The 17,038-nt window shown below is 28.9% G+C and overlaps 1 protein-coding gene across 7 annotated transcripts; it reads right to left on the reverse strand.

Annotated features, from left to right (window-relative positions):
• Positions 1-23: 23 nt before the first annotated feature.
• LOC124432129 (F-box only protein 11) lies at positions 24-17,030 on the reverse strand. Of its 7 annotated transcripts, XR_006944191.1 has the most exons (11): positions 16,666-17,030; positions 14,569-14,907; positions 13,664-14,449; positions 12,725-13,577; positions 12,401-12,621; positions 12,116-12,334; positions 11,743-11,950; positions 11,341-11,514; positions 1,248-3,058; positions 1,011-1,142; positions 24-774 (listed from the first exon to the last, which is right to left on the reverse strand). XR_006944191.1 is itself a non-coding variant. In XM_046980749.1 (9 exons), exons 1-8 carry the CDS (start codon positions 16,760-16,762, stop codon positions 11,385-11,387), a joined length of 2,853 nt encoding a protein of 950 aa, XP_046836705.1. In that variant the 5' UTR covers positions 16,763-17,030; the 3' UTR covers positions 7,941-10,634; positions 11,341-11,384. The 7 variants fall into 7 exon arrangements, 2 of the variants coding, with proteins under 2 accessions (XP_046836705.1, XP_046836704.1); XR_006944192.1 differs by having other exon boundaries at positions 24-765; positions 1,011-3,058; XR_006944190.1 differs by having other exon boundaries at positions 1,011-3,058.
• Positions 17,031-17,038: the final 8 nt, after the last annotated feature.

Genomic DNA, 17,038 nt, shown 5'->3' on the forward strand with positions numbered 1-17,038 from the left:
ATCAGGTCTAAGGACCTTCGTTATTTTTTTCAGTATCTTCCGCTTCTTTTAATTTCTTTTTTCCTTTTTTCTTTTTTCTTTTCAAGGATCCTAGGAGGATCCACGTCCCTTCTCACGTTGAAACCAGACGAGGCCTGTTTCTTTCTGCCATTTTTCGACGCATTCCGAATTTATTTAAGGTCGGCAAAAATTTGCCTTCACCCAAAATTTCCTTGACCCTTCTTGAGGCTCGAGTTTCGAGTTTACTTATTTGGAACTGCACCCCTTCCTCTCTTATACTCTCCCCGCCCGCTCGCCAGCCACCCTTGTTCGCCAATTGTAATGGTAGTAATGTCACGAAGAAACACGCCACGTTGAATGCCACGATAAAAATACCCCACTTTTAAAGTTCGATCGTGAAAAAGTGTTCGTCGGGTGACAGGACGATGACAGGGCAACGATGATAAAGAGAACCACCCTTCCTTATTATACCCTTATACTTATTCAACAACGTTACTTATAAATATATCGTAACACACACTTTAAATATCACCGAGGAATCAACGATCACTTTAAGAATTCTAAAGAATCTAAGATTTCTTTCGAGGAAATCGCACGATGCACGCGTTTTCCAGGTGTCGCTAACCCCGACACATCGATGAGCCGCCACCACCACTACTACCAGCACCACCGCCGCCGCCACCGATCGATTTTCGGCTAGCCAAAGGAGCTCTCGTATCCTCTCTCACTCGACCTTTATCCTTTTCTATCTCTTCTATCTTAACTCTATATCGTCTGACAATTAGAACGAATTACGACGATAATTATAAATAAATAATTACTACCTGTTATATTACATATGCATATATATATATATACACAGGTATATATATATACATATATACACACACACAATACATATATATATATATGTGTGTATGCGTATATATATATATATATATATATATATATATATATATATATATATATTTAGCAGAAAATAAAATAGATACTATCACGTCTCGTATCACCTGGGAAATTTAACTCGAAGAATCGTCTTCGTTTCGCTATGCGAAGTCCTAGTCGACTGAATAAAAGTGCCGACTTCTGGTCCCTCTGTTGTCGCTCTTTGATATAGTGGGTGTACGAATATTATACGACATCTGTTGTAGAAAATATTGTACTTTTTTTTTCAATCAAATTTCAATCGTCCAATATTTTCGAGCATAATATCTCTGTTATGTGATAAGGAAAGAATTATTGCATACCGTGAACTTGGTGAATTTTTTTTTTTTTCGAGCAACAGCTTGTTGCTGCTCGTAGTAGTCGAGCAACATTAGGTAAGGACGGTCCGACTAATGGTAATGCTAGACTACTACTCTCCACTTTATAATCGATTCCCCCTTGCCCCATCTTCATCCCTATCCCCACCTTAACACTACCCCCCATTCAAAATGTTACGCATATTTAATCTGAGATTAAAATCATTGTGTAAATTATGTAAAGGTATTGCATAGAGAAACTCAACGCTTTATCTTACGTTGACAATAGCAATATATTTTTAAACAGTAGCATTTATAATATACAATTGCGTGACACGTTTTTTTTTGTTTTATTTACTTTTTGTTATTGTTGTTGTTGTTGTTGTATTATGATTTAGAACAGGTGTTCCTTTCTTTCTTTTTTATTTTTTTTTGGTTTCATTAATATCTCGCAAAAAAAAAAATGATCGAACGAGGAGACTTTTGTTATGTTTCCAGTGTTAACATAAAATATACTGATCTTTCAAATATAAAAAAGAAGAAATATTGTATTAAGAATTATCAGGAATGAAAATGAATTGTATTGTTTTTTATATTGTCATATCTGGCTTTTCGATAACGATTCGATCTTCTTTTTTTTCTTTCTCTCTCTCTCTTCTTTTTCTTTTTTTTTTTTAAAGATGTCTGTTATCATGTGTTGCATTTCTTTTTTCACTTTTTTTTTTTTTTACGACACGAATATCGGTGTAATATCAGATTGCGATCAGGCAAAAATTCGAAAAAAACACGATTTTTGTCCTTTCGTCCTCGGCACAATTTATTATTTATATGGAGACTGTTATAATTATATTATTATTATACCTATTGGACTATGGCACTTGGTGCAGCTAAAAGTTTACGATCGTGTATTAGACTTAAACATTTAAGGTACTTATTTATTAAAGTGTATCAATCGTCGTTATTAATGTTACGTGACTGCATTTATATATATATATAAACGTACCATATATATATATATATATATATATATATATATATATATATATATATATATATATAGCACACGGAGATGTGCTCTAGTCCGTGCATATCGCTATAATACAATCGATTTATTTTCTTCGGACGCCATTTGCCCTGTACGGATGTAATAATATTCTCTGCGTTGCTATTCGTCGAAGCGGAATTTTTGTATACGATTCGAACAAATATTACGAATTCCACAAATATCATGGATAAATTTAACAACAGGAAATTTAATATGTTTTATCGACGTAATTATAATAATATATTGCAACTTCTTTTTATAATACCGCGATCTCACATTCCTTAAAATTCGTTTATAATCGATTAACTATACTTTCCCTGAACTCTATATGACGTTGCCGAAAGTAATAATATAAAATAGTTTATGTAGCGGTGTAATATTATATATCGAGTCTTATCTCAGTTTCTTTTCTTATCACGAGAAAAGATTCGCGTAAAGAATGGATATCTTTTTATGAAATACGACTTTTTGAATTATTTCGTTTTCAATAAAGTTCTTACGTCATTGTTTTTTTTTCTTTTTCATTCTTTTCTTTTCTTTTTTCTTTCTTTTTTTTTTTTCGTCAATATCGAAAGATGTCGTCTAAACTTCTAGATCATTATTTTTCTCATTGATCAATGTTCACGATTGAGCAGATTGTATGACTCCCGATATTATTCGTCGTCTCTATTCATTGATAATAATGCTTTTTCGTATGTTCTTTCTTTCTTTTTTCTTTCTTTTGGTTTTGTTCTAGTCGAGCATAACTCGATTATCGTCCGCTGTAAATTCTCTGTAAAAAATAATATTACTTGTATCGCCTATTCTCCAATGAAACGTTTCATATAATAATAAGTTGTCTTAACGTCTAACTTATACAATCTAAACGATTTATTATACATCTTAATAATACATCTAACTTCTTACGAGAAACATATTTGGTGACAAAGTGTGTTTTGTTCCTTTTTTCTTTTCTTCTTCCATCCCTTTCCCTCTTTTTCTTTTTCTTTTTTTTAGAAATCTTTTAAAAGATCATCGATCGTTCGAGATTGTAATGAGCAATATTTAAAATTATATCTCGTTGATGCAAGATACATTTCTATCGCTTATCTAATTACGTTAATCATAAAATGTATCGTGTTTTTTTCGATTGTTATTCGTTTCTTTTTTCATTTTTTCTTTTTTTCGTTTCTTTTTCTTTTTTGTTTTTTTTTTGTTTTTTTTTATGTTTTTGTTTTTTTTTTTTCATGCGATCATATCAAAAACATTTTTAATTCTAATGTTTCTTGTCTATAGGCCATTTCTTTGAAGTTGTCCATTATTTATTTCTAATCAGTATTTCATGTTTTACAATTCATTCTCTTATATAGGCAACGAATATCTCCACTTTCTCTTTTTTTTTCGTCCACTTTTTCTCCGATTCTCCAATAAAATATTTTCATTGCGTTAGCTTCGTTACAACTCTCTTTTCTTCGTCGCAAAATTTTCGTAAGTAATAAAAAAAATTAAAATAGAAAAATAATAATAATAATAATAATAATAATAATAATAATAATAATAAAACAAAGAAATCGACGTAAGTCTAGTCATTTTGTAAATGATTCTGTCTATTTTAATCGCATAATTTAAATATCTACATGAAAAAGAATAAATCTTAAAAATATCCTTCGTCATCTTTATATTTTCAGATAGTATCGTAAAATTGATGTATATACAAAAATTGTAGTCTCTAATTAACGTAAAAAAAAAAAATAAAAAAAAAAAATAAAATAAAATAAAATAAAAAAAAACATGTCTCTGTTAATTTTAATCTTTTGCGATAAATATTTCCAATGTTGAGAATCAGAGAGAAGTAGCTATCTCGTTTCGAAACACCCTGTATATTATTATATCCATACACTTGTTAAACAATGTTATTTCATATATTTACAGTTACTGTACACATTGCTCACGATTAATCTAACTTAGCAGAGAGTATATATATATATATATATATATATATATATATATATTTTTTTAACTCGATACACCAAAAATGGATTCTATACATAATATAATAACCAGTACGTGTGTTATTAATATCCAAAAGCGTTAAAATTCTTTATTCATATGAGATATATTTAATGTAAAGATATATCGAGTATTTTTTAATTATTATTAGGAGTAAATTGAAAACTATTAATCTGTTTTCTCTTTCTTTTCGTCTCTCTCTTTCTCTCTCTCTCTCTCTCTCTCTCTCTCTCTCTCTCTTTCTCTCTATTTATGCACACTTGTAAAAAATCGTTGACACGCTAATCATCATTTTCACACCATAAGTGAGACTTTGTGACACTGTGACATCACATATAACTTTCTTTGTAAAAATTAAGTATGTTTTAATATTATATATATATATATTTTTTTAGTAATATATGTGTGTATATATATATATATAATGTGTTCACAGATTGAAAAAACATCAATTATATTTGCAAAGAGATTGTATATATCTTATATATAGAGATATATTTAACATCGTACATGTGTGTGTTAAGGCATGGTACCACATGGTATTGTCGTTTAACGTAATATCCTTCCTTATTTATAACAAATAAGTCCTAGAAGATATTTAATGAAATTACCTTTAATACCAGTTGATTTTTTTCTTTTTTTTTTTTTGGTAATCGCTAATTTAATGAAAACGATTTAAATTTAATTTCACATGAAATATATATATATATATATATGTGTGTATGTATGTGTGTGTGTGTGTGTGTGTGTGTGTGTGTGCGTGTGTGTATTTATGTGTATTTGTGTCAGAAAGCAAAGATTTCTTTTCACTAAATTTGTATAATTAGACAATATGCAACATTAGCGAGGTTTTTGGAATAAATTCATTCACCAAAAAAATCAGCATTATCTCTCTACTAATTAAATATTCACAGATAGATATGGTTGAGAGTAAAAACAGCTATAATCGAAGTATAAAGTTTCGTATATTATTAATGAGTTTACTATGGTTTGTCTTTATTATTATTATTATTATTAGTAGTAGTAGTAGTAGTAGTGTAGTAGTATTAATAGTATTATTATTATTATTTTTTTTTTTTTTTAATCTTAATGCGAAGTCATTACCTTGCTCATAATACTGTTTCGAGATAAAATTACGAGAATTTAGAATACATTGTTAAATGTTTCGTTCGTTTAAGAATCTTGTGTAGAGTAAGAGAATTACAAATTTTCATATTTATATGTTGTAATTTATAATAATACAAAAATAATAATATAACAGCGCAAATTTCATTTGACATAATCTCTCGGATAAATAAAGAATTCATTCATAACATATAAAAATCGTACGTTTTGTACTCATTTTCACAAAAGTAATTCTAATCGTATAATCATATACATGGATTATATTTCAACGCGTAGTTTTCCAATTAAACAATTTAATATATTAATATGGATCAAAATGCAGGTTGGGACGGGGGTGAGGACGTGGGCATAAAAGTTAGATTACAAAAATAAAATCGAAATATATGTAACAAGAGAAGAATTACATATTTTTTAACTGATTATTATTATTATCATTATTATTATTATTATTATTATTATTATTATTATTATTATTATTAATATTATTATTATTATTATTATTATTATTATTATTATTATTATTATTATTATTATTATTATTATTATTATTATTATTATTAGAATTAGAATTATATATTATAACTGACGATATATATAGGAAAAAAATTAAAAACACTTTTAAATATAATGGAAGAGTAAATTTTAATATATGAAAAGAGAAAGAGATAGTGTTTACAAGTATGAGAAGTAAGCGATTATATATTATATGATCTATAATTTCGAAAGCATATATAATATATCAGACTTTTAGTAAAAATTAGTCTTTAAATAGACGTTTATCTCTAAAAAGAGAGAGAGATCGCAAGAAAAGAAAAAATGACTTTGATAATAATTTATTCGTTCTCGAGCGATCGTATATAATCAAAGAATACGTAATTTACATCGAAAGCATCTTAAAAAAAAAAAAAAAAAAAAAAAAAATTAATAATAATAACAAAAAAAAACAAGAAAAAATAAGAGTAAAATATATATATATAACTTTCCTTAGAAATATTTTTCTTCTCTTCTTACAATATAATTATTGTATATATAATTACAGCTATATTACTACGAATATTATGAAAAATTGAAGTACACAAAAAAATAAGAATATACAATAAAAAGAAATGATAATTCATGATCATATATTTTTGTATAATAGCATATAATCAATGCATTATGTATATAATCATATATGTATATATATATATGTATATATATATATATATACATATATACACATATATTATATATATGTAGATATATGTATATAATGGACAGACTAATATTTACAGAATACGTAGTGGTATCAGCATTCGCGGATTCGTGTTTTGCATAAAATGCCGTGTACGCTTATGTCTATCTGGCCTCTACCGCAAAACAAAAACAAATAGCAGCAAACTATGGCAACTAACGTTATTAATGGCAAGTATTTATTGAGAGAAAGAACAAAAAAAAAAGAAGAAAAAAAAAAAGAAATTCGCGATGCGAATATCGTTTCTCTGCGTTTGCTACTTTCGGTTCTTCGCTTGGCTTTTGTGTTATTAATGTTACACGCTGCCGCTGGCTCGGAATGAGGGGGCGGGGGGAATGGGGTTGAGAAAAGCAAAAAAAGGGAATCGAAGAAATATATATCCTTAATACGCTGAATATCTCATCCCCCTTTTAATCTTCTCAAGGATCTTTTGATCCTGCTTCTGCTGCTTAATAAGTAACAGCCAAACAAAGCAGCAAACGTTGAGTCCTAACGTAGAGTATATCTATGCGATTTCGATGGACTATACATGTTAAAATGAAATGATACAAAGTTTTTAACAAAAAGTAGTAGTAAAAAAAAAAAAAAAAATAAAACCAAAAGAAAAAAAGAAATAATAATAATAATAATAATAATAATAATAATAATAATAATATAATAATAATAATAATAATAATAATAATAATAATAATAATAATAATAATAATAATAATAATAATAATAATTAAAATCGATAAGTAAAATGCAGCTGATACAAGACACTTAACACTTTACGCACTTACATCCTTATTAAAAATAAAACATTATTATACGCGATTCGCATACACAATTAATTCGAAGACACTTTGAAATTCTAGGAGTGTGTTATGGTTAGAGGAAAAAAAGGGGAGTAAGAAATGAAATCGTGTCTTATAATATGACGATCATAATATATTATGCGTTCCAGAAGTGAAATTCCATGTATGTTTGTATTTTTTTTTCTTTTTTTTTTTTAATTTTTTTTTTTTTTAATTTTTTATTTATTTTTTAAAATTTTGTTTTGATTTACTTTTAACAGAAAGAAAAAAGACGAAAATTATTTATATTATTCTAGTAAAAATGACACGGGAAAGAGGTTTGTAACAATAAAATTTCTCTTCTGGATGATTATATATATAGATATATGTACGCATATGATTGATCGATTTCGGGATGATGATCTTTACATTTTCAAAATATCCAATTGACATTTTGATAGGAATGAAAACTTTATCTAATATCAGCTGAGAGTCCATACGAAGTGTAAAAATAAAAACACAACAGATTCTATAGCTGATTTAAATCTTATCTTCTAAAACACATCCAACAACTAAAACAGAAACATTATAATTGTGCTGCAGCCGAATATTTTTTCTTTTTCTTTTTTCTTCTTCTACTGTGAAGGAATTGTTATTTGTACAAATCTACTAATCATAAATCGTAACTATGCATTTCTCTCTTTTAAAGCACGTTGTGTGTGTGTATGTGTGTGTTTACAGTCGCACATATGTGGACACCGCAGTAAATATGCAGAGTGGAAGCCACTGGAAGATATAAAATTAGAATTCGTTTTACTTCTCGAGTTTTCTCTATACGCGGCTGCTGCGTAAAAAAAAAACAATATTTAGAGTAAAAATTACTTAACATCATTGAAACTGTGAGAGAATAGAAATCACAGAAAAGTATACGTATCTATTGTCAATACAATAAAATTAAATTTACTTTCTTTTATATATTTATATTAATTTTCATTCACGATCACTTTTTTTTGTGCTAAAGATTAAAAAGAAACAATAAAAATCTTCCATGAAAATAATTTTTATGTATTATCTTGTTTCTATTTTTTAGCTTTGCTTTTTCATACACTCAAGAGCAAATGTTGTATATTAATTAAATTAGAAATAACAAATCTAATAATAATAATAATAATAATAATAATAATAATAATAATAATATATTTCTTTTTTTTTTTGTCAAAATATTGACACAAAAATTAACTAAATAATATTAATGAAATTACGAATTTTATCCAACTAAAAAAAGTAATAATAATAAAAAAAATTGTTCTTAAATACGACAAGTATATTTTTATATATTATATTAATTTGTTTGATTTTTTATCACGTAGAATATGCATGTGTTCTTTTTCGTTTCTGTTTCCTTTTCTCTGTAGTTTCTTCACTTCAAGTTTCAAGAAAAAATTCACAATTGAACGCTATCCAACAAAATGTAACATACCATACAATATATCTCACTCAAGAACATTCAATTTGAAGCTTTTTAAGGCCTATTAATACACGAGCGAAAAATGCCTTTGATATTTTGTTTTATCTTATATTTTTTTTTTTTTTTTTTTCAGTGCATATACTTGTTCGATATCATATAGTTATACTATGCATAATATGACACCTTAGTACAGTAATACTACAGACCCCTTTAAAGGTCAGTAAATTCAAAGGCAATTTCGACGTGACATTATCCACTTGTGTTGTTTTTTTTTTTGCTTTTCTTAAACAATATACAAAATCACTAAATACAATAATGAATATATATGTTGTACAATTTGGTTGGCCAAACACAATATATATTCTACATTAATGATTTTAATATATATAATATTTTTGTTTTCTTCTACTTATATTAATATTAATTCGCATAAACGGAGAAGGGTTGCATCTAAAATTATTGCTAATAGGCGCTCGTTTCATACAAAGCAGAGGTTGGCTCTTGACTTGCAATTACAATAATACGATTAGACGTTGTCACTAACATAAGGTTTTCTTTTTTTTCTTTTTTAAAAAAAAAAGAAGAGAGAAAAAAAAAGAAAGAAAAAACAGATTATTCGTATAAGATACGATATTATATGTAGATTGAAAATTGCACCTCTCAGACAGTTCATTTTTTCTTGTCGTTTTTGTTAACTGGCAAACACCATTATACACTGTGTTTTAATTAATTATAGTTTAAATATTTTTTCTTTATCTTATTATGCACTTTGCTCTTAGGCAACTTAGGACCATCACAATTTACGATGCAAGTGGTGGAATTAAAGGGATGTCATACGCGCCGATATATCACGAAATACATTTTTTTACATTCAAAAATTATTAAAATGTATAGATAGGTGTTTATCTCCATTTTGATTATATTCCAGTTGTATATTGTATTTTTAGATATATCTATTTTGGTATTCTTCATTTTCTTTTCTTTGTTTTTTTTTTTCTTGTGTCTTTTTCTCTTCCTTGTGAAATTGTGATATCTTGCTTATTTAATAAATTCATAACTAAAGTCGCATTTCACATATTATATTGACAGTTGATTTTCTTCGTAAATGTATTTATCGAGATTTCTTTGAACAGTCTATGGTTTTTTTTATTTTTTTTCTCTTTTTTTTTTTTTAGTTTCGCAAATTTTAAGTATAATATGTGCACTTCTTTCTTTCTTTCTTTTCTTTTTTTTTTCTTTTTTTTTCTTTTTTTTTTTTTTTTTTTTATACGTTCCTGTATACACTACTATTATTTTGTCAACTGTTGTGCAAATTTTGTTAATATACTTCACGTGTTATAATGTTCATGCTTTCTGTTTTTTAATAGCAAGAGGACCAGTCAATATCGCTATTCTACCGAGTTCCTTATGATGTACATAATTTACATTTTATTCGGCACTATAATATATATATACCGTAGAGATTTTACCATAATATGCCTTTGCACTGTACTGGATTTTTTAACATAGTTCATTAAAACGTCCCAGTAACAATTTTATTCAATGTCTTCTTCATTAGGGCATATACACACAAATTATCTTTTACACAGTTATCACTGCACTCTTTTCACATAAAATTTAGATAGTAGACACCTCTCTCTCTTTCTCTCTCTCGCTCTCTCTCTCTCTCTCTCTCTCTCTCTCTCTCTCTCTCTCTCTCTTTCTCTTTCTCTCGTAACGAAGGACACATGGAAAGTTCGGTACTTTTTCCATTTAACTATAAATTAATATTAATTTTATATCATTACACAATGCAATTATTTTGGCGAATTTTGCGTCCTCAATTATTCTGTTCATCGACTTTAAATTTCATTATTCCACTTATCACTTTGATGTATTTCTATTTATGTTCTTTTTTATTGCAGAGTTCTCTACTATCTTTCGATGTAAGAAAGAAACAGTGTTCCCATAAATAAAATAAAACTGGGATATACATATACATATACATATACATATACATATATATATATACATATACATATATACATACATATATATATATATATATATATATATATATATATATATATATATAATATAAATTTTTGCATTGTTACACAAGTCGCGATATATAAAACAAGTTTAGACTTTTATTCTCCAAAAAAAGAAAAAAAGAAAAAAAAAAAGAAAAGAAAGAGAACAAATAAAAATATTATTAACATGTTAAATATTAAATTTGAAATTAGATATTGATAGAAAATATTACTTTCTCGAATAATTTAAACTATATGATTTGTTGATAATATGAAAAAATTTTACATGATAATAACAATGAAAAATGAGAATGATAAAACTGGATATAATATTAACAATTTTAGAAATAACAGTCATTAAATGATGGGAACATGGAAAAAAAAAATTAAGACCATAATAAAGAACTCAGCAGCGTAACACGCTGCATATGTGCAATAAATTCAACTTACATGTTCAATGTTGTTTGATTATTTAAATTAGTTCAGGTTAATTCCTAGTTAACCATAAGTGTATGTGACTCCATTGGTGCAGCACTATCGTACAATGTATCAGTGTCTTGTGTAGGCTCACCCTGAAGTTGACACTGGTTACTTAATGTACCAGCACCACAGTCACAAAAGAACCTGTAATTATTAATTCATTTTTTTACATTTCTATTCTATAAAAATAATTTCACTTTCTGATTACTTATAACCTTCTCGTGTAAAGAAACCTACTTATAAATAATAACTATAATTACTATAATGTAATTGCTGAAATTTAAAAATGTAAAAATACTTGATATAAGTATTGCTTATAGAATTCTTTATTTTTAAATAATCTATAGTATTAGATATAAAATTATATCTTACCGATCATGTCTGATAAATTCTACGTCGTGTCCTGCATGGCAAGTTTTTATACAGTTTACACATATTGCATTGCGATCTGTAGTGTTGCATGTTTGACAGCGATAAAAGTCATGCATTGGAAAAGATGTATATGATGATATTTTGTACAAACATTGGCCATTTCCAACTGCCTTTTCGACAGCATCTTGGTTGTTGAATATTTTATTGCCTAAAAAAAAAAAAGAAAAAAAAAAGAAAAAAGAAAAAAAAAAGAAAAAAAAAGAAAGAAAAAAGAAAGAAAAAAGAAAGAAAAAAAAAAAGATATTCGGTTAATAATAGAAAAAGTGTTATTATATGTTGGTATTCATATTTTTACTATATCTCATATCCTTACCTCTAGTTGTTGGTTGTACACCACTTGCTAAGCATAAACCACCAAATCGATTATTAAAGATCTGATTAAATTCTAATGTTGCAGTAGCATTATTAGTTATTTCAACGCCTGCTGCTAATCCATCAAAAATTCGATTTCTCCTTAATACTGGATGGGATTGTGTAGATATAAGCACCCCAGCTTGCGCATTGCGAAATATATCATTTTCTTCTAAGACACCTATATTACATGCAACATTTAATATAACAAATTAATAAATTATCATAATTATTATATGACATTTACCTTTACCACCATTAAATATACAAATTCCTCCATCTCTCCCATCAAATATCTTGTTCCTTTTTAATGTAGGATTACTATCAGTTTTAATCCATACACCTGCCATGGCATTATCAAAAATTTCATTTTGTTCAAGTAAGCCTAAACCACTATTGTACACAAGAACGCCACCGTTTTGTCCGCCCCATATTTTATTTCCACGTATCACTGGATTACTTCCAGTTCTGTTTCAAAAAATGGAATTATAATTTATTTATCGTAGATTTAATATTGTTTAAGATTTATAATAATTTTTTATACAATAATTTCTTTGTTTTTTTTTAATACCTTATTTGTACTCCTGAATACAAATGATTGAAAATATCATTATCCTCTAACTTTCCGTGTCCATTATCATAGAAATAAACTCCAACTTGTTTGCCACTATGAATTCGATTTCTTCTTAAAACTGGAGTTGATCCTGTAGTGATCCAAACTCCTGCTAAAGTATTGGCATAGACTTCGTTTTCCTCTATTAAACCTTGCCCTTTTTCATGTACATATATGCCTCCATGCTGACCATGATGTATTTTATTATGCCTAACTATTGGATCTGAATTTGTTCTGATTTGTATTCCAGCCAAAGCATTACCATAAATATTATTATGTTCTATTAAACCCCTTCCTTCTCCAAATATATACACTCCTCCTTGATGACCATTATAAATTTCATTTCTTCGAATCGTTGGATTTGAATTTGAAGTAATCCATACTCCAGCAAAATTATTGGAGTGAATTTTGTTATCAATAAATTGTCCTAAACCGTTTTCGTGAACATAAATTCCTCCTGTTTGACCATGATGTATTTCACAATGTACAACTGTTGGATTTGCACCAGCTTTTACTTCAAAACCTGCTATTCTGTTATTATGAATATCATTGGCTTCAAAATATCCAAGACCGTTATCAAATGTAAATATTCCAACATCTCTACCATGATGAATATGGTTCCTTCTCATAATTGGATTTGCATAATTTTTAACCCAAATACCAGCTAATGCATTCCGTGAGATTTCATTGTCTTCATATGTTCCTTGTGCATAATCAGTAACATAAAGCCCAACATTTTCACAATCTGATATGTCACAGTTCTTTACTACAGGATTAGCGCCAACACCAGATACACAAACAGCTGCTCCCACTATAATAAACAAAATCATTAATTCTTATTGGATCTTTTGTTTCTTTTTTCGTATTATATAGATTATGTGTAGAAAATATACTTACCCACACTCGAGCTTCTAATAATGCAGTGATCAACTGTAGGACTACAATTTTCACCCACTTCCAAACAATAATGTTTATGATGTGGAACTGTACTAGTAACATCTGGAGTAAACTTTAAAGTAAGGTGCCCAGCATATGCACGCTTAGCACCTTCTACAAACATTACAGTAGATTCACTTTCTCGTTCCAATATGACCGATTCTGCCACATTGCCAGGAGCTGCTCCAATTAGTGCAACATCACTATCGATTACAAGAAATTCACCTCTATATGTTCCAGCATGTAAGAATACTAAATGTTGAGGTGCTTCTTCTATTGTTTGAGAATTACTCCCGCAGCAATTTCCTTGAGCACTTGTATTTGCATTACTTGAAGAATTACTGTTGCTGCTTCTGTATTCGTCTACATAATCCAATGCCCCTTGAACCGTGTTGAAATACGGCAAATTTCGTCCTTTGAATTTTAAATCCTGGAAGCCAGGTCTGACATGTACCCCCCTATATAATTGTCTAAAGCTTTCTTTCCATGGATTTGGATAATCAGACTCATCCGGAGAAACAAATTCAAATTTACAAGGTGCTGGATTAAACAAAGGTAAATCATATTCATATACTTGTTGATAGAGGGATTTCCATAGTTCTGTGTCATTTGCGATAGCTTGAAAACGTTTACAAACTTGTGAAACTCTGCACAGATCTTGTTCCATTAAATAATTGAATATAGTAAGCAACACTTCGTCTGGTAATTCATATTGTAGATAATGTGCTGCTGTATTTGTATTTGTACCTATTACAAAAAATAAATTTATCATCATAATTATATCACATGTAATAGTTGACAATATAACAATGAATATACATTTATTTACAATATGTATATCTATTAATAGAAATTTGGAAATTTACCATCTGCAGAAAGTGAACACGTTCGCCGTGGTCGTTTCCTTGCTGGAAGAGTAAAACTGCCAAGGGTAGCAGCAATACTACTGCCGCCCGAGGGGGGTAATGCAGAACTTGTGCCAGGTGCTGGATCCGGATGAGGTGGACTTTTACGCCTCAAATCATATGGCGAAGAATGTGAATGTGATGGAGAAGGTGAAGGTGCAGCTACACCTGACACACTAGGTGACGAGCCTCTTCCACCATTACCACCACCACCTCCTGCTCCTCCTCCTCCTCCTCCACCAACACCACCTCCAGGAGGAATCTGATTTGACGCTGGACATGGCAATTCGCATGGCTCGGCTATAATATAATCAAATTCATATTACAACTATAATATATTTACAATAAATATATTAAAGAACTTTTTCTTTTTTTTTTAATTATATTTTATGTATATTTAATAATTACGAATGACATACATTTCTTCATCTTATATGTCAATGTAGTTTTCTTTAAAAGTAATATTTAAAATTTATTAATATATTATAATTAAAACTGTACTGTTCAAAAAAAAAAAAAAAGAAAAAAGAAAAAAAAATTTAGAAACATTTAGTAAATATGATCGATCTACTAGGGATTTCCCTAACAGTATATTACTATTACATACATATATATATATATAGTAACAAGCTACTTGTATATAAAATGCGCCTAGACTAAAAAGGTTATGTTTCGAAATAACTGTCAAAATTGACAGCTATTTCGAAATTGATGACGTTTTATCATATAGGTTAAAATTTGAAATTTTTTCTTAATATTTCATTTCATTGTCTAGTTCTCATTAAAGAAAAAAACTTAAATTTTTTATTATATTTTATATTGATCTAAATATATATATATACATATATATATATATGTATATATACATATGTATAATAAAAAAGAAAATATGGAAAATATAATGCAATAGATCTAAATATTATGTTAGTTATATATATTAATAATAAGCATTATTTGACAAGTTAAAGCATGTTTTTTGAAGTGAGAGAGAAGTATGGAAATATATATATAAAGAAAAAGAAAAAAAAAATTCAACACTAATCAACTCAAAAAAAGAAAAAAAAAAACAAAACGTAAACGGTGGTATCAAACTTAAAGATTTTATTTCAAAACACACATATAATCCACAGAGAATTTACAAAAAATGAAAATATAGAAACCAATAAGGAGATCCATTTTTGATTGCTGTTTAATGAATGTTACCAATTACATTAAAATCATAATAGTCATTTGGGAAAGTAGAGCGACATAATGATTTAATGTAAAATATGTATGACAATAGTGGTTCATTGAAACAGCTGTGTCCTTTATCTTGAAGCATATTTTTACTCGTGATTATTGAATTTTTCTAGATTGTGCATGAGGAAGGCGTTCAGTTTCATACAGCTGTGCGGGTAGTAAATCGACATTACGAAAAGAAAAAGGATAAAAAAGGTAGAGACAGACAGCGAGAGAGAGAGAGAGAGAAAGAGAGAGAGAAAGAGAGAAAGAGACAGACAGAGACAGACAGAGAGAGACAGAAAGAAGAGAAAGAGAGAGAGAGAGAGAGAGAGAGAGGGAGAGAAAGAAAGAGTAAAAAAAAGAAAGAAACGGAGAGAAGAGAAAAGAAAAGAGGGGGTGGGGTGAGGCGAGGTGGTAGACAGGACGGACGTACCGGAATAAAAATCAACGATGGTAAAAAAGACAGGAGAGGAAATCGATGATTAAGAGAAAAGGAGAGACGATCGATGAACGATGAAAGTATACGCCGCGTTAATACTTGAAAACGTCATCCAGTACTCCGATCGGTGCATTCGATAGGACCTTTCAACCTATAAAATCGGTGTCTGCAATGGACGTGTGTATAAGCAGGAGGGTGATTGTCGTTTACTACGGTCGGCATTTTTTAAGCTTATGTTGTTAAACTGAGAGAGATATCAAAATGAAAGGATATAGGGTACATTTGTTCGTTGATAGTATATTGAAATAGAAATAGAAAAACATAGAAAAAATGGGGTGAAGGTAAAAGGAAGAAGAGCTGAGACAGGTAAGCAGCGAACCGAACTTCGGATGCCTTACCCGAGGTGGTTCTTGAAGGTAGGGGGATTCTGTTAGCTCCTTTTCTTCTTGATCTTCGCACGTAGTTGCGCGATGACGTAAACGATGCGCTTGGCATTTTTTCCGTGCTGACCGAAAGAAAATAATGCGAGAATTGTTAAAATAACTAAACACTAAACAATGGCGACACTTCTACCGAGCCCAGCGGCCATCTTCTCATCGACGGTAGGACTGTCGACTGTAGTATTGGAGCGCCAATCGGATGAATTTCTGTTCTTTCTCTCTCTCTCTCTCTCTCTTTCTCTCTCTCTCTCTCTCTCTTACTCACTCACTCTTTCTCTCCTCTTCTCTCTTGGTTCTACTCGCGCACTCTCTCTCTCTCTCTCTCTCTCTC

The sequence above is a fragment of the Vespa crabro genome, chromosome 23 (assembly GCF_910589235.1).
Source record: "Vespa crabro chromosome 23, iyVesCrab1.2, whole genome shotgun sequence".
NCBI lineage: Eukaryota > Metazoa > Arthropoda > Insecta > Hymenoptera > Vespidae > Vespa > Vespa crabro.

Excerpts from the sequence above, each read along its gene's own strand:
- LOC124432129 (XM_046980749.1), bottom strand. The coding sequence starts at position 16,762 with ATGCCAAGCGCATCGTTTACGTCATCGCGCAACTACGTGCGAAGATCA. Across the intron at positions 14,450-14,568 it reads GTGTTCACTTTCTGCAGATG|GTACAAATACAAATACAGCA; the intron begins GTAAATTTCCAA and ends TTTTTGTAATAG. Across the intron at positions 11,951-12,115 it reads TGTACAACCAACAACTAGAG|GCAATAAAATATTCAACAAC; the intron begins GTAAGGATATGA and ends TTTTTTTTTTAG.